The following is a 25,561-nucleotide window of genomic DNA, read 5'->3' as shown; positions in this document are numbered from 1 at the left end:
TTAAGTGAACATAATACCACTGACCTTACAGGAAATTGCCAGAATTGCATAAAAATATAGAGAAATTATAAGATACTTTGTATACAATCAATACTTGTTCCTTCCATCTACATAATTCCAAAGCATTTAGCAAAAAGTTTATTATATGCAGTAGGTTTTCAATGCATAAAAATCAATCAAATTCAGTTTGTTTACTGAAAAAAATGATGGCACAAAATAAAGAGGTTAAGAGTGAACTTTGGAGTCTGACTAACCTGAGCCAAACTGTACTTCTGTTCAGTTTTGAGAATTACTATCAAATATTAATAAAAACCTGGGGATATTTAAATTAGGCACAAAAAATTAGTATTTGTGGTGGTGATCAGAAAGCATAGAAATTTTAACTGCGTAACACTCCATTCTTATTTCTTGACTCATAATAAGAAATATTAGTACAAAGTAGAAAATTGAATATTTTAATTGTATCATATACGCCAATATTTAGGCATCATTAAGTATGCTATAGAGGAATACTTCTAGAAAATAAAACAAAAAAAGTGAATATCTTGTCAGAGATATGTAACAGATATCTATCTGGGTAAGCATTTTACTTTCATCAAGGAAGAGAGAGTATTAAAAACTTGCCTGGTTGGAAGTAACATTCTCTCTAGTTTTGTTTTTATTTTTATTCAAGACACTATCACTAAGAATTCAGAATATGTATTAACAGACGTCAGTGTTTTATGAAGTAAAAATTGCAACATATTCAATCTGACATATCTCAAAGTATACATAAGAATTATTTTGCAGTGTGGTAATTATGTCTGCCATAAGGCATTCAATAAAGATCTATAATTAGTATTTCTTTTTAGATACTTATATTGATTATGTCTGTGTTCAGTTGTGAGGAGTAGAAAGAAAACAATGAGTGGAATGAAAAGCTACTAAGGTTTCATAGTGTATATATAGTAGCAGGGGTGGGCGTGAGGCACCTCTTCTTATTTTTATATAGGAGACACCTTCAGAAACTAGAACCCCCAGTAGACAGGTGTATCTGGCCTCAGCTCCCAGTGTGAAGATGAAGAGAACATTCTGGATGAGGATGCTCATAGCAGGAACAGAGTGATGGTGTTAGAGACAATGTTTGTATCTCCTCAAAATTCAGATGTTGAAGCCCTTTCCCCTAGTGCTGCTGTGTTTGGAGATGGGCCTCTAAGGAAGTACTTAAGGTTAAGCAAGGTCATAAGGGTGGGGCTGTGACTGGATAAGATTAGTGTCCTAATCAAGGAGATAGCAGAGCTCATATTCTCTCCCCACAGGCACCCTACAAGGAAAGGCCCATTTGCAGACATACAGAGAAGGTGGCCACCTACAAGCCACAAAGAGAACCGTCACCAGAAACTGAATTGGTCTGAGCCTTGATGTTGGATTTCTAGCCCCTAGAACTGTGTAAAATAAATCTCAGCTGTTCAAGTCACCCAGTCTACAGTGTTTTGTTATCACAGGTAAAGCAGACTGATGCAGATAGACTAATGACTATGCCTTTATTCACGATCAAAGACCAAACAGAAAAACCGGTACAAAAGGTGTTTAAAGTCCTAATCACTAGTCCCTTCACCTGGAATGCTCCTCCTTTCATAATCTAGACTCAAGGATAGATTCATCTGAGAAAGTAAACAAACGACTAGAGCACTGGGCGAGGCAGTGTGGACCCTGACCTCACTGAGGTAAAGGAGGAGAATGGAATGTGGGGGGGAGGAGAGGCGTGTGTTAGCAGTGGGAGCTCAGAGCCCAGACCCCTGGTGAAATGGGGGAGAATGGGAAGAAGGAGGAAAAGAGGAACCTGAGAACTGGAGAACAAAGGGAGAGGAAGAAGAAATGGAAGGTGGCGGTGAACGTGAGACAAGAAGGGCAGGAGCAGTAGGCATGGTGGTGACACGAGGAAGAACCGAGGAAACTGGATCTGAGGCCGTGAGGCTGTCTTCACTGTCCTTATTCGCCTCCACCAGCCCGGAGACAATCTAGGACCTACAAAGCCTTTGTGCAGATTAGAAAAATGTGAGTCAATCAGAGTGCATGAGAAAAATGGGGTTCCTCTAGTGAGGACAGTCCTCATGAAATGAACCTGGCAGCGGGGGTACCTGCCAGGTGCCTCAGCCTTCAACACTTTCTCAGTCAGTGCAGTCCCACCAGGGCCCCTTGGTGGCTAGCAGAGCTTGGGCTGGATGGAAGTCCTCACGCTCCACCTCACCGGGGGCCCCTGTTCAGTACAAATACTTCAGTAGACATGGTGGTCTTGCCTCTGCTCACCAACAAGAAGGCATCCTCACACAGGACTCCTAGGAAACCTAAAGGACCCCAATATCCCCTGCTGTGCAGCTTGGTTGCCCTCTCAGTTCAGGGTTGGCAGGATGTACTGCATGTCTACATTTCAATAAACTCTTTTCCAAAATTTTTCCTCCAACAACATGAAACTTCTACTATTACACTGCCAAATGCCATCCCCTGGAATTGCCTAGGAACTGGGAACAAAGTGGGTAGTTGCTCACCTGTTAAAGGCTGCCCACAGAAAAGACCTATGAAAGGTACTGACACCTGGATTTGGAAACAAAGAATCAAAAGGCCTGAAGTCTGGGTCTGGGAGAAGTGTGAACAGAAAGACTGCTGTCAGCAGGAGTAAAACACACAGGATGCTCTCTCCAGAATTCTGATCTGTCTCTATCCCATACACACCTCAAAAGGGAGAGGCTAAAGCAATGCCCTGAAGTTCAGCAAAAGGAACTTTTCCCCCTTCCAATCCCCAAATATTTCCACCTTCTTGATGTCACCAAGATTTGCCAAAGGAGAAGGATTGCAATCCAGTATCACCATTCTAGATCATTCTGTGGCAAAACATATATAACATCATATGTATTTCCCATCAGCAAGGGGGTTGGGGTAATAAGATAAACAACCAGAGAGAAAGAGAACCATAAGATATTTTAAAGCATACGGCCATCTTGTCAAGAAGTTCTACCAAAATGTAGGAAAAGAATTAGCGTGAGTCGATGTAGAAACAAAGTGCACATCTCTACGTTTAGACTCTGATCCTGCCATCAGTCTCACCCCATCCCCAACCCCATTTCATTCCTCCCCCAGGAAATACATTTTCAGAGATGTATTAAGAAGCCAATAATTCAGCTAACAGAGCTCTTACAAATATGTACGTATTTCATTTCTTTGGTTCTTCCCACATCACAGGAATATGGTTCTCTGAGTTTAGCAGTGGGGCCAAATAGAAACCAAGGCTATGAGATTCCAGTGAGCAGAGAATGGGTTTCATGTTTACCTGCCTTGTCTACTTCCATAACCTCATCAGGTTGTACATGCTACTTGAGTTTTGTAATGGTGACAATGGTAAAAGAGGAGAAAAATGAGTATTGTCCAGTTTGCTAAATAATCCACAATGAGGACTATTCCACCTAAAAAGGACTGAGAGAAGAGTTAATCCTTGAGGAGCTGACAGCAGCATTTCACTCCATCTCGAAGAGCCTCTTTGACTTTGTCATTCCGCAGAGTGAAGATGAAAGGGTTCAGGAAAGGGGTTAACACGGAAATCAACAGAGAAACTATCTTGTTGTACTCGGCTGCCTGCGTTTGCTTGGGTTTCACATAGAGGAACAAGCAGCTGCCATAGCCGATCACCACAAAGGTGAAGTGGGAGGCACAGGTAGAGAAGGCTTTCCTTCGGCCAGAGGCAGTGGGGATCTTGAGGATGGTGGAGATGATGTAGGTGTAGGAGACAATTGTTGGGGCCAGAGAACCAAAGATAATGAAAACAGCCATTAAAAACAGAATAAACTCTGTGAAAAGAGTGTCATCACAGGACAGTTTGAGCAACTGCCCTCGGTCACAGAAAAAATGGTCTAACAGGTTTGATTTGCAGAAGGTAAACTGAAACGTGGCATAGACAGGCCAGATTTCAGAAAGGAACCCAAACACCCATGACACAATCACCACCAAGATGCAGGTACGGCTGTTCATAATGACACTGTACCTCAGAGGGTTACAGACAGCCACGTAACGGTCCACAGCCATTGCTCCCAACAATGCAAACTCTGTGGTCCCCACAGCCAGGTACAGGAAGAGCTGGGCGACACATGCAGAGAGAGATATTGTCTGCATCCCAGGGAGCAGCAACCCCCAGAGCATCACAGGGACGATAATGGTTGTGATCATGATCTCCAAGGCAGAGAGGTGACCGAGGAAGAAATACATGGGGGACTGCAGACGTTTATCAACACAGACAATCACAATGATGACCATGTTTCCCATTAATGTCACTGAGTAGAAGAGGAAGAACACAGCAAAAAGAATGTGATGTAGTTCCTGGGACCCAGAGAACCCTAAAAGGCAGAATTCAGTGGCACTTGAGTGATTGCTCATCATCCAGTGCTTGTTTCTGCTCCTTGGGAAACCTAGAGATCAGAAGAGAAGAAACAGTGCTCCACACAGTCCTGCTCTCAAGAGAGAAGGAGGATAGATTAGGATGAGGCACTCTTTTCAACCTGGTGAGCAGGTGAGGTGCCACTACTAGGCTGCTCTGCACAAAGCCAGACCTAAATGTTGTCACCTGACATCCAGCTCAAGCTTCACTGCTTGGAATGGGGGAAGGTATCCTCATCTCTAGCGGCGTGAAGAAAACTTCCCTTGTTTTTTCTCCCCACTGGATGTGCTTTCTCACAGGTGACAAAGGTAAAGATCTTTGAAAGAGGTCAGTTTTGATGCTGATTCAGCTCCTCGGGTCATGAGATTATTCTTTCGCCTTAGGTTAACTTAGCAGGTGACAGAACGGCATTTCAGAGGATGTTCAAAGGATAGAAATTTGAACTCCACCCCTCATCCTTATTGGTACTACAGAGACACACCTGGGGTGAGCAGGAAAGATGCAGGGGGTCCAGGAGCAATAGCCCTGCTTTCCCCAGATCTTAAAATCTCCATATTCCCATTACTGCGCCAAATGGGAACTTTATGAGCCTGGGATAATTTTCCAGATAGATTCATTGCTATTTAACTCTATTTTTTCCAAGGTCCTGGCAGGAAGGAAAGATGGAATCCAGCATTGACGAGTTTAGATCCAAGGCTCTCAGGAGCTCAGGATGCCTGTATGTCTGCCCCTCACTTCATCCATCCCACTACGCGGATGTCAGCTCCTCAGAGGACTCTTTCCGGCCACCCTCCCCAAAAGGGGAAAGACATGGTATTCGTGGGCTTCAGTTTTCTTCCTAGCACTTACTATTACCTGATATTATGTTAATGTTTAATTGTTTATTCAAACCTTATTTGAACATGAAACAAATGCAGCAGTGAACGAAATAAAAATTTCTACCCTGTGGAGTTTATATCCAAGGAGGGGGTGGAGGTCATTCCACACAGAAACAAGTAAGTGAATATTTGAGATGTTAGTTTACTAATCATGCCATAGAAAAATAAAGCAAGAAAGAGGGGGAGGAAATGTCATTTTCTTTATTCATTGCCCATGTATGATGTTGGAATATAAACTCCATGGGAGCAAAGAGACATCTTCTATATATTATACACAGTCATATATATATATAATAATTTATATATAATATATATTATACATTATATACAAATTATTCCTGAGACAAATCTAAGCAGTGGTGAAAATCTGACATTTTCTGGTAGATGAAGGGTGTATGAATGGATAATACATGATTAAACAGTACGAGGTCCTGGCCAGGATAGTAAGGCCACAGCCCTGAGATGCTACTGTTCTTGGTTTGCCTGCCTTCCTCACACTACCATTTTCCCTTCCTCTCTTCCCTTCCTGAAACCTCCCCAGTACCTCTGTAAATCTTTTACTGATGGGCTAACAGGCTTCAAGGACACAACTCTTGGGAGAGCTCAGGGGTCTGCTTGTCCCCAGTTTTGTGTAACCACCACCAGATGAAGAAACACGGGAGAGGAGGCTGCTGACTGACGTCAGGGAGCTGTGCCTGCAGGAGCGCTGGCTCAGAGAAGGGCTGAATCTGCTCTCTGCTCTGCAGGGAGATTAGGAGACGAGCCCATTTCTCTGCTGCAACCCTGCCCAGTCTTCAGGCTCTCGGTGTCCTTCTCCTAGCAGGTAGCCAAGCCGGAACTCCTCCTCCTGATCCTCTCCTCCTCTTTCCTTCATAGAGCACAGCCCTGAGAAGACACTCACCTCTAGGATGGGCTTCTCTGCCTCTTCTAATGCTCTCTGGGGCTCGGCCAAGGCTACTCCTGTCTGGCTGCTGCTGAGCCTACACACGGGTCTGAGCGATTGCTGCTGCCTCCCCTCGTGGTGAAGCGGGAAACTGGCCTCGGGGAGGAGCTTAGGAAAAGGTCCAGAAATAACGCTGTTGTGGGGAGATAAGGGTCTCCCTCTCTCTCTCTCCTTCACACTCCCCTCCTTCTCAAGGGGACTTAGGCACTGAGGCACCTGTTCTTAATTAGCCCAGGTTCAGGGCATCCCTCAGCACGCAGTCTGGGGAGAACAGAGCAAACTTTTAGTCACTCCCACTTTTGAGCAATTAAGTTTCAGAAGTTTTTCAAACTGTTGTCTAATGAGAAATGTAAAATCTCAACAGAGGCTTCCCGATACCAAGGCTGCCTTCTCAAAGGCCCCAGGTCTAGGTTCCCAGAGGACGTCTCAGACTCTGAGCAGATACCCCTTCTGCTCTCTGTCCTAGGCTCTTCCTGGGATTCTCTTAATCAAAGCCCAAATCAGCTCCATCACCCCCAATATCCAAACTGACTCCACAATTGACCTTGAAAATGTGCCCCAATATCCAATAAAAGCCTGAATTTGGTCTCAAAGCTGAACTTCAATAAAAATCCCCTGTGGACTCCTTAGAACACCATGGCAAGGTTCTACCACTAAATCTAACTACCCTCCACTATTGTCTCAGGTTTGCACTCTGCTCATATATGTGCATCTGTGTGATTCCAGGTAAGGTCCTTGCCAACATTTATCTCCATGGCATGTTCCTGATCACCAGCTGGGCATTTCCATATAGGAAGAGCATAAAGGCAGCCTAATGTAGGTAGTTATATTTACAGACTGGAACAACTGACAAAATATAAACTGGTGCTGAAATGAGACAGACATGTGAGAGTTACAAAGCATTTGTTGAGATTTTGGATTTCATTCTAAATATACCTGTTGAATCTGAGAATGTCAATTGGTACAGGAGGGTATAAATTGACAATAATCTTCGTTCCATTCCTCAAACTGCCCACTCCCAACCAGATTGCCATGTAATCTTAGCCAAACCTTGTAAGCAGGTATATACATAATCTTTTTAAGAAAATGCTGTGCAAATCTGTTTTACAACATTTTCTCACTCACAACGTACAAAAGACACTCTCCCACATCAACGCATATTGCCCTACTTCTTTTTTGGCATAGTGTACCTTTACATGGATGCCCTAGTCTTTATTAGGTAGCCCTCTATTGATCAGCTTTGTTGTTTTCATTTGTATTTTAAAAATTAAGCTGCAAATATTTTAGAAATTTATACTTCCATAAACATTTTTATAGAAAAATCCCTAGAGTTAAAATTTGCAGGGGAAAGAATTTCATTTGTGTTGTAGCTACTGCGTTTCATTGACACCATAGATTTGGGGTTGATTTGCACATGAGGACTGTATGATGGAAGAGCTCTTGGTCTACTGATATACTGCCAACCTAAGATTGATCAAAATGTTAGCTTAATTTTAAATGAAGAGAACCAAAATAAGATATTTTAAAAGAGAAATCAAATTAAAACCTGATGAAATGGAAAAACTTTTGCAAGATAAAAATGACCAAAACTGACTCAAAAAGAAATTGAACAACTAGATATTTCTAAATTTGTTCAATGAACTGATTCATAGTTAGAAACATCCCCAGGAAGAAAATTACAAATTCAGATGGCTTCCTGGGTGGATTCTATCAAATGTTAGAGGAGGAAATAATACCAAAATTTTACAAAATCTTCCAGAAATTTTAGTAGAGGGGAACACGGCCTCATTCATCTTATAAGGCATTATCTTGATATCAAAGACATCAGAGGAAAGCAAATCTACAAACTAACATTCCTCATGAATATAGGTGCAAAAACCCTTAATAAAATATTCCAAAATTAAACTCAGCACTTTGAAAAGAGAATACTATGCTATAAAAAAAGCAGTGATTTTATTTTAGAAATGCCTGGTTGATTTAATATTTAGAGATCAATCCATATGATTCACCATGCTTAACAGTGTTAATGAGAAAAACCACATGATCACTTCAGTAGGGGCAGAAAAGTCATTTAATAAAAATCAACATCCAATGTTTAAAAACTCTAATCCAGCTAGGAACAAAAGAAATCTTCCTCAAACTGAAAATAACATCTACCAAAGCCTAGTGCTGATATGAAATCTAATGATGAGAGACAATACTTTCCTCTAAGACAGGGAACACAGCAACGATATCTGTTCTCACCCTTTCTACTCAACATTGTACTGGAAGTCCTAGTTAATGCAATACAGCAAGAAAATGAAATTAAAAGCATATGGTTCAAAAATTTTTTTAAATAAAATTATTTCTTCACAGGGACATAATCCTACATGTAGAAAATACTATGAGTTCCTCATAAAAGCTACTAGAATTAATGTGTTTATCAAAGTCACAGGATAAAAGTTCAATACACAAAAATTTATTATATTACACTATACTAGCAAAGAATGTTGGAAATGGAAATAAAAAAATATAAAATATAACATCATCCAAAAACATAAAAAAATAAAGGACATATTTAACAAGCTATGTGCATGACTAAACACTTAAAACTGTAAAATATTTCTGAGAGAAATTAAGGAGGACCTAAAAAGATGAAGAAATATTATATTTTCATAAATCAGAACAGACAATTGTGTGAGAATCAATTATTTTCAAATTAAACTATGGAGTCAATACAATTTCAATCAAACTCCTAGGAGGCCATTTTTCTTTTTAACATTAGAAAGATAAATCTAAGGTTTCTATGCAAATGGGAAGGACATAGAATAGTCAAAATATTTTGAAAAACATAACAAAGCTGGGGGACTCACAATACACATTTAAAGACATCAACAAGGAAGAGAAAAACAAATATTGTATGCTAACTCCTATATACGGAATCTAAAAAAAAAATAATAATGGTACTGATGTACCCAGTGACAAGACAAGAATAAGGATGCAGATGCAGAGAAAGGACTGGAGGACGCGAGGTTGGGGGGGGCAAGGGGTGAAGAGGAAGCTGGGACGAAGTGAGAGAGCAGCATAGATATATATATACTACCAACTGTAAAATAGATAGCCAGTGGGAAGTTGCTGTATAACAAAGGGAGATCAACTCTGTGATGGATGATGCCTTAGTGGGCCAGGACAGGGAGGGTGGGGGGGAGTCAAGGGAAGGAGGGAATATGGGGATATGTGTATAAATACAGCTGATTGACTTTGGTGTACCTCAAAAACTGGTACAAGAGTGTAAAGCAATTATATTCCAAAAAAAAAAAAAGACATCAATGAGGGACAGTAATCAAGGCAGTATGTTACTGATATTATGTGGATCGATGGACCTGCAGACCAATAAACCAGAAGAGAGAATTCAGACACAGACCCAAACATATATCTTCAACTGATTTAAACTACAGTCATTGTTGGTGAAGAAATGGAGCAACTGAAATTATCAGACTTTGCTGGTGGGCCTGTACAATGACACAAATAACAGTTAAACTTACACTTACTGTGCAAACCTGCAATTCCACTATGAGACAGTTTCCCAAGATATATGAAAACATATATCCACCAGATGTGTTTATGAATATTGATGGTTTGATTCACCATAAACTGCAAACAACTCGATGACAATCATTAGGTGAATGGATAAATAAATGGTGGCACATCTATACAGAGGAATACTACTCAGCAATAAACAGGAATGAGCTACTGACAGATGTATCATCATGGATAAATCTCTACAGGGTTATATTAGCAAAAGAATCCAGGCATAAAGTCAACACTGTATTATTCCATTAATAAACACTGTAAATGAAGTATCTACTTTACAGTAACAGAAAGCAGCCTGAGGCTGGGGTTGAAGATGGATATTGACTTCAGAGGGACACAAAGAAACCTTTTGGATAAATAAGAGCAGGTTTTATAATTCGTTTGTGGTGGTGATTAGGTAGATGTGTGTATCAATTTGTTAAAGCTCACTGAAACTTACACTTAATGTCATTGTTTATTGTATAAAAATTAATCTTATAAATTTGAAATATTTAAAAAATAAATTCTAAATATATAGATAAGACTCACAGTCAGGGGTGCGATGGCGATCAAAGTGAGGTAAAGTCAGGTGAAGGATAAAGATAACATTGTAGTGAATCAGAAGGCTAATTAGAACAAGCAGACAAAGTGAGGTGAGTGGAATCCGGCTGTGGGTTGGGTGTGGGAATGGAGGAAATACAAGAAACATAGGAGGAGGACGAGGGAGTATAAGTAACCCTAACGGATGTCAGAGGGAGACCAGTGACTCCCAGACCTTTCCTCAAGCAGGTCTCTTCAGCCAAGTTCTATCAGCTTTTCAGTAACTTTCTGCAGACACTTATGAAGGGAATGGAAACTTTTCCTTGTAAAAAAAGAAGACCGATATCCCCCACCAGCAGAGCTTGTAACACTGAGATCGCAGTCTTCAGGTGTACAAGTATGGTGAAAGTGAAAGGATCTCAAAGTAGTGTAAGGTCATGGACAAATCACTGAAATTGGAATCAAGAACCTAAATGTTAATTCCTTTTCATACTTATTAGCTGTGTCTTATTCAGTACGCGATCTTACCCCTCTGGCTTGGGTTTTCTCATCTGAAATATCAGGGTGTGGATATACATGCTGCCTGGTTTCCCTCATTTCCACCTTGCACAAGGTAAAGGCACAAAGAGTAGAAACGGAGCTGGTCCACTAGTCTTTAATGATGCCCTAATCCTCTCAGTCCCCTACCCAGGCTTCCTCTCATTCCCTATTGTCATGGAAACCTCTGCGAAGCTAATCATTTTGGCAAAATCTACTCTTTCCAGATAACATCAGGGGAAGTTATATGTCACAACAGACCCAGGACCTAAACCCAGTCTAGATTATTAGATATTTTTTTTTATAAAGCTATTTATTTATTTATTGACTGCGTTGGGTCTTCGTTGCTGTGCACAGGCTTTCTCTAGTTGCGGAGAGCAGGGGCTACTCTTTGTTGCCGTGCGTGGGCTTCTCATTACAGTGGCTTCTCTTGTTGCAGATCACTGGCTCTAGGAGCACGGGCTTCAGTAGTTGCAGCATGCAGGCTCAATAATTGTGGCTCGAGGGCTCTAGAGCGCAGGCTCAGTACTTGTGCACGGGCTTAGCTGCTCTGTGGCATGTGGGATCGTCCCGGACCAGGGATCGAACCCGTGTCCCCTGCACTAGCAGGCGGATTCTTAACCACTGCACCACCCGGAAAGCCCTAGATTATTAGATTTTACAGGTGAATAAAGCTGTTTGTTAAATGTCCAAATTCAAGGCAATTCCAGGTCTATACCTGACTTTCCCACAGAAGCACACTGGGGACACAGGTAAGAGGAGAAGTCATCACAGCCCAGAGAAGGAAAAGCCATTTTGATGACCTAGTAGAATAGATGGAGTTCTTACCCCAAGGGGCGGGACCCTATTCATTAAAGAAAGAATAAGAGAGCGCAGTCCTTCCTTGAGTGCCACAAATGCCCCTTCATGTCCAGCCTTGTTTCCCTCTCTCTCTTGTTCTCCACAGAGCAGCCTAAGTGATCTTTCAAAACACAGACTGGATCAGGTCTCTCCCCTGATTGAAAATTTCTCAATGCCTTTTGCTCAAAGCCCCAAGTCCTATAAGCCCCTGCATGAATGCTAGAAATGCTTTCCTCCAATGTCATCTCATGCTACTCATCCTTCGGCCCATGCTGTCCAGAGACACTGACATCCTTCCAGTTCTTTCAAGGGCTCTATCACATGCTGCTCGCTTGCTTAGCATGCTCATTCCATCTCTCACCTAGTTCACACCAGGTATCAGTTAATGATCACCCTCTTGGAGATGCTTTCCCTACACCCACAGACATGTTCAGGCTCCCTGCCAGGTTTCCTCCAAATACCCTTGTAGTAGATGGCTGTGTGCATTGCTCAGACCCGCTTCAGGACTAAGGCACTCATTCTCACAGCCCACAGTTGACGTTATCCCCAGAAATTGCCCTTAGTAGACAGAAATACCTCTCCCATGATGGTAGTCCTTCCCCTAAGGCAACCAGGACCCAGTGCAGGAGTGCAAATGCCCAGCCCTGTGTTTCAGTTGGGACACAATTCCGGACACATCTAAAGAGCCATCCTTAGTCCAGAGCTCCCTGTGGGACTGAAGCCTCTGTTGCAACTTCATCACAGCTCAGCCTGCCCCTCTCCCCAAACGTCTTCTCCCTCACACCCACAGAGGGAGTGTTCCAAAGAGCACACTCACACCTAACGCAAACTCATACTTTCTTTCTCAAAATAAGAGGCCATGTTCACAGATATATTTTCAGCACATTTTCTGAAAAAACAAAAAAGGTTACAATATTATTGTTAAATTTACAGTCTTTAATTTTAAATAAGTTGAACTATTTTCAGTGTTTTAAAAACAATTTATACTTGTCTTTAGTGAGCTTATCAGTTTAGAAGTAAAATTTATGTACCAATAAAATAAACTTTTATTTCACATTTTTATTTTTATATTTTGTTTTTTTCATGCATAAATATTTCTTTCTTATGTAGTTAAATTTTAACAGTCTTTCAGTATCCTGGGATCTGCGTTTTCCTTATATCTATAAAAACCTATATTCATATTCAAAGACAATTAAAACAAGGAAAACAATTCCATTTGTTACTTTTTATACTTAAGTCCATTTGAACCATCTAGAATTTGTTTTAAAGCATGACATATAGATCCAGCGTTATGGGTTTTCCACGTATTTTGTGAATACAATAAATATTTCTGAAATAAAGGGAAAGGAAGGAGAAAGAGAAACAAGAGAGATCAACAAAGAGAGGGAAATGGAGGGAGGGAGGGAAGGAAGTAGAGAGAGAAAGAGAAGAACCTGCCCAGGGCAAAATACCTCCTCCCTCTGGGCTGGGGCAAGGAGGGCCATATTTGGAGGTAAAAGAACAAGAGATTAGAACGACTAGTGATATTAATAAAGACCAGAGACCATCAGAGCAGGAATGAAAGTGTCTTCCACAACTTCATTTACACGGGATGAACCTGACCCCCCAGAGAGATTGAAGGACTGGTCACACAGCAACTTACTAGCTGAGTTGAGATGAATGACCATGGACTCCTGACTGCTGGATCAGCCTTCTCCAGGGGAGAAAGAGCTGCTTTCAGCAGGGACGGATGCACTGGGTAGGAGTTGACCAGAGGACCTGTAAGGATCTTACCAACTCCGGGATTCTAAGACTGAAAACACACTTTTCGAAGATCACTCTGCCCTCAAAGGTTTCACAATCAAAGACAGGCGCTTTGAGTTGAATAAATTATATATGGGCACAAAGTAGGTGCTCAGGAACTCCCGTGGTGGTCCAGTGGTTAAGACTTTGTCTTCCAATGCAGTAGGTGCGGGTTCCATCCCTGGTCGGGAGGTAAGATCCCACACGCCTCAAGGCCAAAACAACAACAACAACAAAAAACATAAAAATAGAAACAATGTTGTAACAAATCCAATAAAGACTTCAAAAAAATGGTCCACATCAAAAAAAAATCTTTAAAAAAAAAAAGTAGGTGCTCAGTAAATAAATACCATATCTATGAATGTGGATTGCCTTTCTATATAACAATAATTATTACTCAATGAGCTTAAGTGTGTGGCTATAAGACCTCAATGTCTATGACAGTTGAGGGTGTTTCAAGGGCAGTTAGCCTCACGGGAGGTGGGGAGCAGGCGAACTTCACAGCTGAGCACCCTGCAGCTTCAGGCTCTCCTACAGTCTGTAACACTGGGACAGATGGCCAAGGAGGCCAGTGGGCAGGAAGGGCTGGAAAAGGACATCTACGCCTAAGCAAACCTTGGCTTACTCATCTCAACTTATTAACATTCGCCACATTCTTCTATGTTCCAGGTAGACCTATACTGGCGCTCTACATACAATTTCTCATTTGATTCTGAAAACAACCTTATGGAGAAGGTACTATTATCTCCATTTTACACATGAAGAAACTGGAGTGTATTTATTCAGTGAATCCTTAGTGAACAAGTATTATGGAAATGCCAGATTCCAGAACTGGAGCTAAATTCAGCACCCACACCCCAAACACACACACACACACACACACACACACACACACACACGCGCGCGCGCACACACACACACACTCACATATACACACCCCCCTTATTCATGTGCTTTTGGAGACATAGGAGGGACCTTTCCTTGCTGCCTCTGGGTGTTGGTTGAAGCATGACATCTGCATTATACAAGCCCCCAGGGGGCTCCTTGCTTTCTTTTGGTACGCCCTGCTGGAATCTACAGTTTTCCATCCGGCCCAGCTCAGTTCTGAAACTCAGCAGGGCTCCTAAGGTTAGAATAGAGTAGACAGACAGAACCAGGTACTCTCACCCTTGGAAACAAAGGACAGCAAGAGAACTGTTCTCATGTGATTTTCCCCATACAGCCCATTCTCTCTTTCCAGCCCTACATCAACCATGCATATTGCTGGCCTGCGTTACATGGAGTGAAAAGGTGAGTATTTAATCAGGGACTCAACGTAAGGCATGGACGCATCTTTTTTTTTTTTTTAGAACTTTTATTGAGATACAGTTAACATACAATAAACTGCGTATATTTAGAGTGCACAATTTGGTATCCCAGCCTCCCAATTCATTCCCTCCAACCCTCCCCGCTTTTCCCACTTGGTGTCCATATGTTTGTTCTCTACATCTGTGAAGGCATGCACACATTTTAGCCATGTGGGTCACTTGTCCCATCCCTAAGGGTCTCATATGGCCGTGTCAGACTCTGGGTACCACAGGCAGGAGGCTCCGGAAGTGAATATCCTAAGAATTGCTCACTGCACTTAGGAACGGAGATGCTTCACAGGGACCAGGGATGGAATGAATTAGAAGCAGTGCACATACAAGGACCAGGTTTAGATTCGGTCAGGGCAGCTGCCAGCAGCTGGAAAGATCAAGGAACCTCCAGAGAGGGGCACAGCTCTGGCAACCTTTTGATTTTAGCCTCTTTAGGCCTGGGTCGAACTTCTTAGCAACTAAAGTCTGTAGGATAATACATTTGTAGTGTTTAAGCCACCAAATTTCTAGTAATTTGCTACAGAAGCAATAGAAAACCGACAGCCAGAAAGGCCCCCACGACCCCAGCCTGCACGCTTGCTTCTCCATTCTCAAGACATCCTGCCCCCAGCTCGGCTTTGACCCACTATCCTGTCGGCCCACCTGAGCTCCCTATCAGCAATGTGCTCCTTTCTCCCATTACGCCCCAAGTCTGTCCCGAATAATCTGCAATCTTTGCTATTTTCAATGGCTCTGTCCTGACAACCCAGCTCCAGATTCAGATCCTTCAGAAAGGTTGTCTGGAAAACCCCTTTTGGCCCTTGTGATTCTTCAACTCAGGACCACTGTGTGCGTCTTGGTTGGAAAGCTTTGGCCTGATATCTTGCCCTTATTTCTGTCTGGGGGGCAGGGACCAAGTTGGGTGGCATACACAGAGTCTGAGCATCTCTGACACAAAGGACTGTGATTCAGTTTACCAGGGAGCTGAATGCTCTACCACATTGCCTTCACTTCATCCCCAAGGTGTGTATCTTCTCACAGGAGTCAGACCAGCCCTTCAGTCTAGTCAGTTCCCAAGATGTTCTATCAGGGGCCCAGTCTTTGAGGGGAAAATCTCTCCTCTTAAGCCTACACTTTTAAATTCCCAATTCCTACCGATGGCATTTTGGAGAATTCCAACAAGAGAGTGCTGTGATCCAGGGTCTGCGTTCCCCATCTCCCCAGTCTCTAAACCCTAGACCTGGGAGGGTGGCAAATTCTCCAAATGACAACTCTGGACCTAACCCTGGCCACACACCCAGTCTGCCATAATTGTAGTCTAGGGGGAGATTTCTCTGTGCTTTTGCCATGATCTCATTTTTCTTCCACAATCTTGGGAGGAAGGAAACAGCCAGGAATCAATCCCAAGCCACCATCCTCTTAGGCGTATCTAGGTCTCTCTGCCTTTCTTCATTCAGATCTCTTTCTAATGTTACTTCCTCAGAGCAGAAGACCACTCATTATTCTAAGGAGTAATACCAGTGCCTTGTCATCCCCGGAGGGCTCCGTGCTTTCCCGTCACCCCAGAGAGAGCACCTTGCTGGAGTCTGAGTTCCCATCCAGAATAAGCTCAGCTGTAAACCTCATCAAGAAACCAGGGGCAAGAGAGAGAACCAAGAACACTCGTCCTTGGGGAAGAAGGCATGGAAACAGCAGCTCTCCCCTCTGGTCTCGAGGAAGACTTCTTTCCCATGTTCCAGCCCCACATCAGTGTTGCTGCCCTGGGCTTCGTGTTGATGCATGGTAAGCCTTTAACTAGGCAATTAGCATAGAGATTGGAGATGCTGTAGCTTGTGGAGCCACTCACCCAGCAGAGGCCCCATTCCAGCTGGGCACAAGCCCCTGTCCACCCTTGCCAGCTACAACACACTAACCCAGGGCAAGGGACTGCAGAGCCCATGTCACTCCTGTCACAGACTGGACCAAATAGGCAGAATTCTCCAGACATGAATTTCTTCACTTGAGCAGCTCGAGAAGAAGACGTGGTGCTTAGAGACTAAGGTGAGTGGCCTGGGTTTGCATGGGGGTCAGACAGCCCAGACATAGGACTGGGTTTGAATGGATCAGTGTTGGGTGTAGATCTTAGCCCCCCCGTTAAGGTTTGCCAGTAGGATGAGTACCAGGGTGCTGGAGGGACAGCCCCTCTACTTTAAATTGGAATGCCATTGCTGGTGGCCAGGACACAGCCTCAGATGCAGCTTTTAGGGGCCAGAGAGAAGGCCAGAGTATATCTAGGTACAGCTTTGTTCTTTCCACTTCTGATCATCTGTAGTATAATATTTATTTTCTTTGAAAATTGGAAGTTTAAAAAAATATCCTTTTAGTGAACTGAAATTCTAAAGAACAGCATAAAGGTGTGGAAATAGTCACACTCCCCACACACACACCTTCAGTGATCACAGTGACAGCGGCTGATTGCTGAGCCCCTAGTGCGTGCCTGTCACTGTACTAAGTAGTTTCCTCAAGTAACCTCTGCCGTTGCTCTAGAAGCCAGTTCCATGATTATCTTCATGTTATAGTTGAGTAAACTGAGGCTGAGAGAGGGAACTAATAGAGAGGCAGACTCATGTTCCGCAAGCGTCAGACCAGCATCCAAATACAAGTCCATAGCTTATGCCCCAAACCACCCACGTTGAGTAAGAGGAGTCGGGGGAGGTGGGGGAGACACTGCGGCAGGAAAGCGGCGCCCGCCGTTAGGTAGAACGCTGATGCCCTTCTGGTCGCTGGCAGGGCAGCCAGTGGTTCTGAGGCTTGTCTACGTGACCTCCTGCATCCCTTCTGCTCCCCATCTTTGCAAACACATACTAGGGGGCCTCCCTAAAGGAAGCAAATTTATTGGCTCAAAACTGAATTTCTGTTCACTTCATGATCATAGATGGAGAAATGTGAGTGACTGAGGGTCCTTAACAGGGAGACAGCCCAGAAAGCCTTAAAGGGATGCTTGAAGAGGGCTCTTGGAGTCTCTGGGTCATGACACAGACCCCCAGAATAAACCTACACTCAGGGGCCTCTGGGTGACTGACACAAATTCTCTCTTTCCATGTTCCCTTCCCTTACTGTCTGTTTCTGTTTCTCCCTGTCAGCTATTTGGTCTTCCTCCCCTATGTCTCCGTTTCTCCTTTGTTCCCTTCTTGCCCTCTCCCTAAATGTCTGTTACCGAGTTGTATTTCCTGACCTGCTCCTATCTGTCTTCCTCTCGCCTTATCAGTGGCTTTCCACGTTTTTCTTCTATGACTCGCTAACTCTTTCTCAATGATTCTCATATTCCCATTTTCTCTCTCTTTATCTCTGCTTCTGTTTATCACTGACCACCTACTTGCCTTTCTCTGTTCTCTTTTTCTGCCTCTATCCTTGTCTCACAGTCAATGGTTTTCTGTCTCTGTCTTTGTCTCTCCATCTCTGTCTCTTGTTTCCTTTCCGTGCAGGGGTCCCAGCCCACAGATCATGGCACATCTGAGCCACCCTTCCCAATTCGTCCTCTTGGGCTTCTCCTCCTTCGGTGAGCTGCAGATTCTGCTCTACAGGCCCTTCCTCGCGCTTTATCTTCTCGCCTTCACGGGAAACACTCTCATCATCGTCCCGATCGTCGCCGACGCCCACCTCCACACTCCCAGGTACTTCTTCCTGGGCAACTTTTCCCTGCTGGAGATCTTGGTGACTATGACTGCAGTGCCCAGGATGCTCTCTGACCTGCGGGCCCCCCACAAGATCATCTCCTTCACTGGCTGCATGGTCCAGTTCTACTTCTACTTCTCCCTGGGCTCCACCTCCTTCCTCATCCTGTCAGACATGTCCCTTGACCGCTTTGTGGCCATCCGCCACCCCCTGCGTTATGGCACGTTGATGAGCGGGGACGTGTGTGCCCGACTGGCAGGGGCTGCCTGGGCGGCGCCTTTCCTGGCCATGGTACGCACTGTCCTCTCCCGCGCTGATCTCAGTTATTGCCATGGCAATGTCATTAACCACTTCTTCTGTGACAACGCACCTCTGCTGCAGCTGTCCTGCTCAGACACCAGCCTGCTGGAATTCTGGGACTTTGTGATGGCCTTGGCCTTTGTCCTCAGCTCCTTCCTGGTGACCCTCGTCTCTTATGGCTACATCGTGTGCACTGTGCTGCGGATCCCGTCTGCCAGCGGCCGCCAGAAGACCTTCTCCACGTGTGGGTCTCACCTCACGCTGGTCTTCATTGGCTACAGTAGCACCATCTTTCTGTATGTCCAGCCTGGCAAAGCAGACTCTGTGGAGATCAACAAGACTGTTGCCCTGGTGACATCCATCCTCACCCCCTTCCTCAATCCCTTTATCCTCACCCTCCGGAATGAGACATTCAAGACAGTGCTACATGGACAGATGCAGAGGCTGAAAGGCCTCCTCCAGGCACTGTGATGAGCCTGAGGGACCTGGCCAGGCTCAGCCAGGCAGTTCTGTGAGGAGGCAGGGTACCAGCCTGGGTGGGATGACCGCTGTCGTGTTTCTTTAGGTTTTCCCCTTTGTGCCTTTGAGTGGTAAGCACAGTGAGTCCTTGGTGGCACCCTGTCTGGCCTGAAGCTCTCATAGGCCACATGGAATTTCCCCCTTTACCCACTGGTAGCAACAAGACCTCAGAAAGTAGCCTGGAGTCTGGGGAACCAGGAGTGGGGATTCTAACAAAGGGAAGCGCATGGGCTTGCCATTCGAGGGAGATTGGCTAGGAAGTTTTCTCTGATCAAGAGATATTATCCCGACTGTGTGTGTGTGTGTGTGTGTGTGTGTGTGTATGTGTGTATACATGCACCATGAGTGCTTGGCCTACATGGGATTGAAGGAAGGAGCAACACTAAGCAAAGTCATTGTCTTTCAATGTGGATTGAGTTTATTATATAGTCATCCATCTGTTTATTCATTCATTTCACCAGCACTGAGTAGACTCCGTGTGTCTGGCACCAGGACTGTGTCAGATGCAGAGTAAACAGTAAACAAGGCATCGATAGTTCCCAAAGCTCTAAGCTCCGCGAAGGGAAAGAATGATAAAGAGTTGCTTACGGCAGCAGGTGAAGTGCAGTGACAGATTCACAGAAGATTTTATGGGAGCAGATAAGAGCGACAACAAGACCAGACTGTGGGCTGCAGGGCAGTTTCCTGATGAGGTGACACCCGAGTAACACATGGAACATACGATGGACATTGTGAGAATGCAATTCATCAGCTACCCTTCCGCAGAGAAAATAAATTTAAATAAAACAAGATGAACCTTCTTTAGTATAAGGAAATAAGAACAAATCTTTCATGAATTATGTTGGTTTCTAGGGAGGGCATATTCACAGAGATATTTAGAAAGATAAAAATAAACTTCTCTACTGGACGATTAGAAACATTCACCTGTCTGAAGGCAGGAGATTGTGGTGAACCCAGGAAATTCCCTTCCCCAGCTATACACGTGTGCACACACGCGCACACACACACACACGTGTAAAATACCTGGAAGCCTATTAGGTCTCATATTCCCTCAGGAATGAGACATCAGCTTCACTGAATTTCCCTCTCGCAACCAGTGTGTGAAATTTTTAAAATCCTTCAGGGACTTTCACCTCGGAATCATGGTATTCTCTTAGCTTTTGACTATCCAGGATTCTCTAAAATAGCCTCAATTTAAAATATTCTGCTAAGTTATCTATGTAAACACTTAGACTTATCAAACTACATTTCCCAGTAAACGTCAATGAGTCCACTCATCAAGAGAGTACTCCTAGCCACGCTTGCTCGAAGACAAAAAAATTACTAATTTCCCACAAATGTCAAGCTTCTCAGGTCTGCCATGTGGGGGTAAACAAGGCTGGGGACCATGGGCTTATCTGGTGGGGGCAGATCATCTAGCTCTGGAGCTTTCGTGGTCCACTGGTGCCACCCCAGCCTACCCCCTTCCTAATCGAGGTGCCCCTTTCTGTGACTTTCTGAAAAGTTTGTTTCTGTCTTGCTAAGGTGCCAATCACCCAAATCAGAGGGTCTCTTTAGATGCCTAGTTTCAGCTTCTGGTCAAAAATCTCCTGTCTTCTCCAATTATACATCAGAGCAATGACTCTGGTGTTTGCTATTGCTGTTGAAACAATTGCTTTCTTTTCTCTAATTATCCTCTTCTTACCACCTTAGAGAGTAAATATTTATAGCATAAATAAAAGGATGATGAACAAGTTAAAGATAATTCTACTGAAAATATGTTACCATATTTTTTCACACTTTACCAACTATTTTTATGCATGTTTTCCACTTGGTTTCACCCTCATAGTAATTCAATGAAATAAAGATTCACTGATCACTCACCACGAGCGATGTACTCCGCTCAGCACTGGCAGTTAAAGATCAAAGAAATATGGATTCTAAACTCAAAGATTTCTCCATCTGTGAGAGAGAGGAAAAAGTACAATTAATTCTAACACATTTTGATAAGGGTTTTTCCTACTTATAATAAGTGCCGCAAGAGCCCAGAAGGGAAACACTGATTTGGAGGCTGCAGACGAGCAGTGCTTTGTGATCCACTAATGGATAAAAAAGCCATGGTTGAGAGGAAAAATGAGCTGGTCAAAGCAATGGCAGAACTGACAGCAGGATCTGGTTCTTCAAAGTTCTTTTCCACCTCTCCAACCTCGGAAATTCTCCTGTCCAGATCAAAGTTGATTAATTAAAAGTTGGAATCTCCAGAATCTGAAGCCACTCAGTGTAAACTTCTCTAGCCCCTTATTTACTGTGTATCCATCACGTTCCCCTCAAATTTATAGACTTGTACTGGCAATAATTCTAGTAACTCCTTCATAACAGTAACTGTATGTTTACCTTCCTAGCTTGAAAGGAACACATACTGTCAGAAAGTAGCTATAGATTCAGTGTCACTTTTAAAAATTTGTGTTTTATTTATCACAATAGTATCCACAAACGCTTGAAAGACAGCAAATAATACATATGCAAGAAATATTTTTATTCAGTCTACTTGCAGTGTTAATTGCAAAGTGCACTGTTCCTTTGCTACACCATTTTTCTCAGGAAATGGGAACAATTGATCTGATTTTTGGTCTACATAGTCACTTCATTTAAGGTCATTTAACTGAAGGCAACAGGCTTCCCACTCCACAGAAGTAGCTTACACTGGAAGATAATTGCCAGCAGGTAGAATGAGATTGTAACACCCAGAGCTAATTTTTTTAAATATATATTCTAGGAATCTTTACTTTTACATTTTACATTTAGGTCTATAAGTCATCTTGAGTTAATTTTTGTGAAAGGTGTAAGGTCAATGTCTACATTCTTTTCTGTCTCTTCATATGACCATGATTTTTTCTTAATTTTACGTTGGAGTATAGTTGATTAACAATGTTGAGTTACTTTCAGGTATACAGCCAAGTGATTCTGTTATACATAAACATGTATCTATTCTTTTTCAAATTCTTTTCCCATTTAGGTTATTACGGAATATGGGGCCGAGTTCCCTGTGCTATACAGTAGGCCCTTGTTGGTTTCTGTGCTAAATACAGCAGTGTGTACCTGTCAACCCCAAAATCCCAATCTATCCCTCCCCACCTGGAGCTAATTTACATATAGGTAGAATCAGTGGCAGGATTTCCTGACTCTAAAATGCCTCCCCCATCTTCCCTTCATTTGTCTGACATTCCAGCCCCAGAGCTACAGTGTCCTAGTAGGCAACCCTTAGAAATACAAGGTTCTGAATAGCTAGCACAAGACCCCATTGTCACACATGTAAATCCCAGTGGGAAATACAAGTAGATTTATTCCTTCCAGCCGAGAGGACTAGGGAGCAAGAAATCAAGGGTATGGAATTTTTGGTAAAGGAAGATAAAGAAATCAAATCATTTTAATATAAAAGTCAGGCCTGGGTCCTAGAATGACCAGTAGTACCGTGAAGGCCCTGCATATATGGGATTTTAGGAGTTAGGTGAAGTGCAAAACCTTCTAAGGCCAAGTTGGAACATTTCGGTGTTGCCTACGGAGCACCATGGTCACATCAATCTAGTTTCACCAACTCTTTAAGCTTTAAATTTCCTGATGTAACAAGGGTCCTTACAACCATGCCTGATGGATACAGGAGCAAAATGATAGTGACCCAGTAGTTTGTTGGTAAATATTTAATCACTGCCTGTCCAGTTGCAGCATTTGCTGACTTGCAGCATTCATGAGTTTCCACAGTGTTACTCCCATCATGTCTAATTTCAAGCTACCACATGACATCACTGAGCTTGGAGATGGGAAGAGATTCTCACCATTATACAGTATTTCTATCACACTGACACAAGTCACACAATTTCAGTGGAACAGACCAAAGTAAAATGCAGTAAAATAATTAGTTTTGAGCTTTAATTACCTTTGTTTTTAACCTAATCTATTTGTAAGTGTCTATTATTTAATTTTTAATAATAACTATGTTTAATTTCTGAAAATTTAACAATCAGTTCTCAGGAGGGCTCCAGGCAATCAGCGTAGCATTCTACCTCGGGGATTCCCCTTAGACCTGGTTCCCCATTCAACCCAGCATCTCTGTCATTCTCCTCCCCTTGAGTTAGACAAGCATCAAATCCTATGGAAGGAAACCTCATGGAACCGCCCTTTAATAGAACTATTCCTAAGCTCTCTATGAACTTACTTGGGTCCCTTTCAAAATTTAAGGCAATGAAATTTCAGCACCGAAGGTAAACAGTACCTTTGCAAATACAGTGGAATTGATGTGAGGGTTTCCACATCAATGCCCTCTGCAGCCACTACAAAGTTCGTTGTCCTGTGATTTCAGTGAGTGGAGCATCTTTCAGAGGACACTTGCACAGCCCCAAGAGACCTGGATTTTATTAGTGAAGATACCCATGACCACTCTCCAGAGAGCATTCATTAATTCCATCTCCCCGGGCTTGCATTGCCTATACAATGTGCCATTTTTATGTCTATGTTACTTTCTATATTAGGTTGTTTCTCTCTGGAATTCCCGTTTCCCCTCCTTGGCCTGTGAAGCTGCTCTATATCTCAAAGCTTGCCTCACATGACACCATGTTTGAGAAGATTCAATTTAACCAACCCCTTCCCTGTATCCCCCACATGATTTGCATAGTCTAGTAACTAACACATAGTTTAGTCTTCTTCCCACACTAAATTCTCAGCTCCTCAAGTTAGGCATTGTGCCTAATCTACCTTTGTATCTCCTGTGCCTACAACAGAGATGTTCAGTAAATGTCAGCTATCTTTAGCAATGAAGTTTGTAGATGAATTTGGAATATGAGTGAACGCTGTACGCGAAAACACAGAAGGCCATCTTAGTTGACAGTGGATGTGAAGTAACCAAAGCACAGGAAGAAGTTACCCCACTGCACCTCTATCACGGTTAGTTGTCTAAACTAGCACTAGCTGTCAAGACCCACAGAACAACAGGCACAAAAAGAAGCAACGTGGATGGTGAGAGATCTAGAAATTGTTCAATGGCAGCTGTAAATATGAATGTTTTGTACGGGAATATGTAACTCTCTTCACTTATTTGCTGGTCTGCCTGTGTGAACAAAAATTGCACAGCCTGTGAATGTTCGAGGGAGTCACAGTGAGGCCAGATATAAGGGCTTCATCCTAAATGTTAGCGCCCTGCAGCAAAGGGAGGGGCCACCTCACAGCTGTGAGGGCTGCGTCTCTAGACCGGGTTCCCACAGGGCCTCTGTGTGCGCTGCCGTGGGGATGCCTGAGCTCCGAGGAGGTGGGCCTGGATGATCTACGCACTCCCCTGCAGTTCCACGGGGCAGTGGTTTAGTGACATCATGACTCTAAGCCTACGGAGACTTTTGTTCAGACACTCTGTCTTAGAACTGAGATCCCCATATTCCTTCCAGCGAGCTGGAAACGTAAGCCCAGATTCCTCTCCAGGTTGTGTCTGTGTGGTTGCCTTATTTGACACTGTGTACCCCAAGACTCCCTGTCATGTCCAGACAAACATGTGGAACCAAAACATCTCTAGGTCATGTCCACACAGGATTCTTTTTTGTTTTTTCCTTTTAAAAAAGAGTTTTATTGAGATATAATGGACATACAATAAACTGCATATATTTAAAGCGTACAATTTGATCTTTTTTCTTGTTAGTCATCTACTTTATACATATTAATGTATATATGGCAATCCCAATCTCCCAGTTCATCCCACCCCTGCTTTCCGCCTTGGTGTCCATATCTTTGTTCTCTACGCAGGATTCTAACAGCAAGTAGGAAGCTGGACCATTAGGCTAAAGTCACTCAAGAGGTCTCAAGTCAAACTGGGATGAACACCTTGGGAATCTAAATCCTGGCTGTAGTCTCCAGAAATAGGACCTGGGATAAAAGTCATTATGACAGGATGGTTCCTATAACAGCAAATACACCCTCAAACTCCCTCTCCCAGTGCCCTTTGCGTTGTTGAGATTGGGACAAGTGCTTTTTATACAATGTCCTGATTGGAAATCCTACCAGCAGATTGTCTAGATCAGGGCTTCTCAAATATTACTGTGCATGTGAATCACCCAGGGGTCCTGTTAAAAATGCAGATTTGGATTCAGCAGACCTGATGGGGGCACAGATCCTGCATTTCCAAAAAGTCCCCAGGAGATGCCAATGTGGTTCCAGGGATCACACTTTAAGTAGCAAGGGACCACAGGCAAGTTTTTTAAGACTGTCCTGCCTGTGAGATGCTGGTTATGATGAGGCAATTACTGTGGAGGAACAA

General features: G+C 43.3%; 2 protein-coding genes across 2 annotated transcripts; one reads left to right on the top strand and one right to left on the bottom strand.

The window, feature by feature from the left end:
* Positions 1-3,462: 3,462 nt before the first annotated feature.
* LOC130852525 (olfactory receptor 9A4) lies at positions 3,463-4,407 on the bottom strand. The gene has a single exon (XM_057733604.1). The coding sequence runs from the start codon at positions 4,405-4,407 to the stop codon at positions 3,463-3,465; it is 945 nt and encodes a 314-aa protein (XP_057589587.1).
* A 13,490-nt stretch (positions 4,408-17,897) lies between these two features.
* Positions 17,898-19,239, top strand: LOC130852690 (olfactory receptor 6V1-like). The gene has a single exon (XM_057733955.1). The coding sequence runs from the start codon at positions 18,106-18,108 to the stop codon at positions 19,237-19,239; it is 1,134 nt and encodes a 377-aa protein (XP_057589938.1). The 5' UTR covers positions 17,898-18,105.
* The last annotated feature ends 6,322 nt before the right edge of the window (positions 19,240-25,561 follow it).

The sequence above is a fragment of the Hippopotamus amphibius genome, chromosome 4 (assembly GCF_030028045.1).
Source record: "Hippopotamus amphibius kiboko isolate mHipAmp2 chromosome 4, mHipAmp2.hap2, whole genome shotgun sequence".
Lineage (NCBI taxonomy): Eukaryota > Metazoa > Chordata > Mammalia > Artiodactyla > Hippopotamidae > Hippopotamus > Hippopotamus amphibius.
Note: the sequence above shows the minus strand (reverse complement) of the source record. Positions and strands in the feature narration are given on the sequence as shown.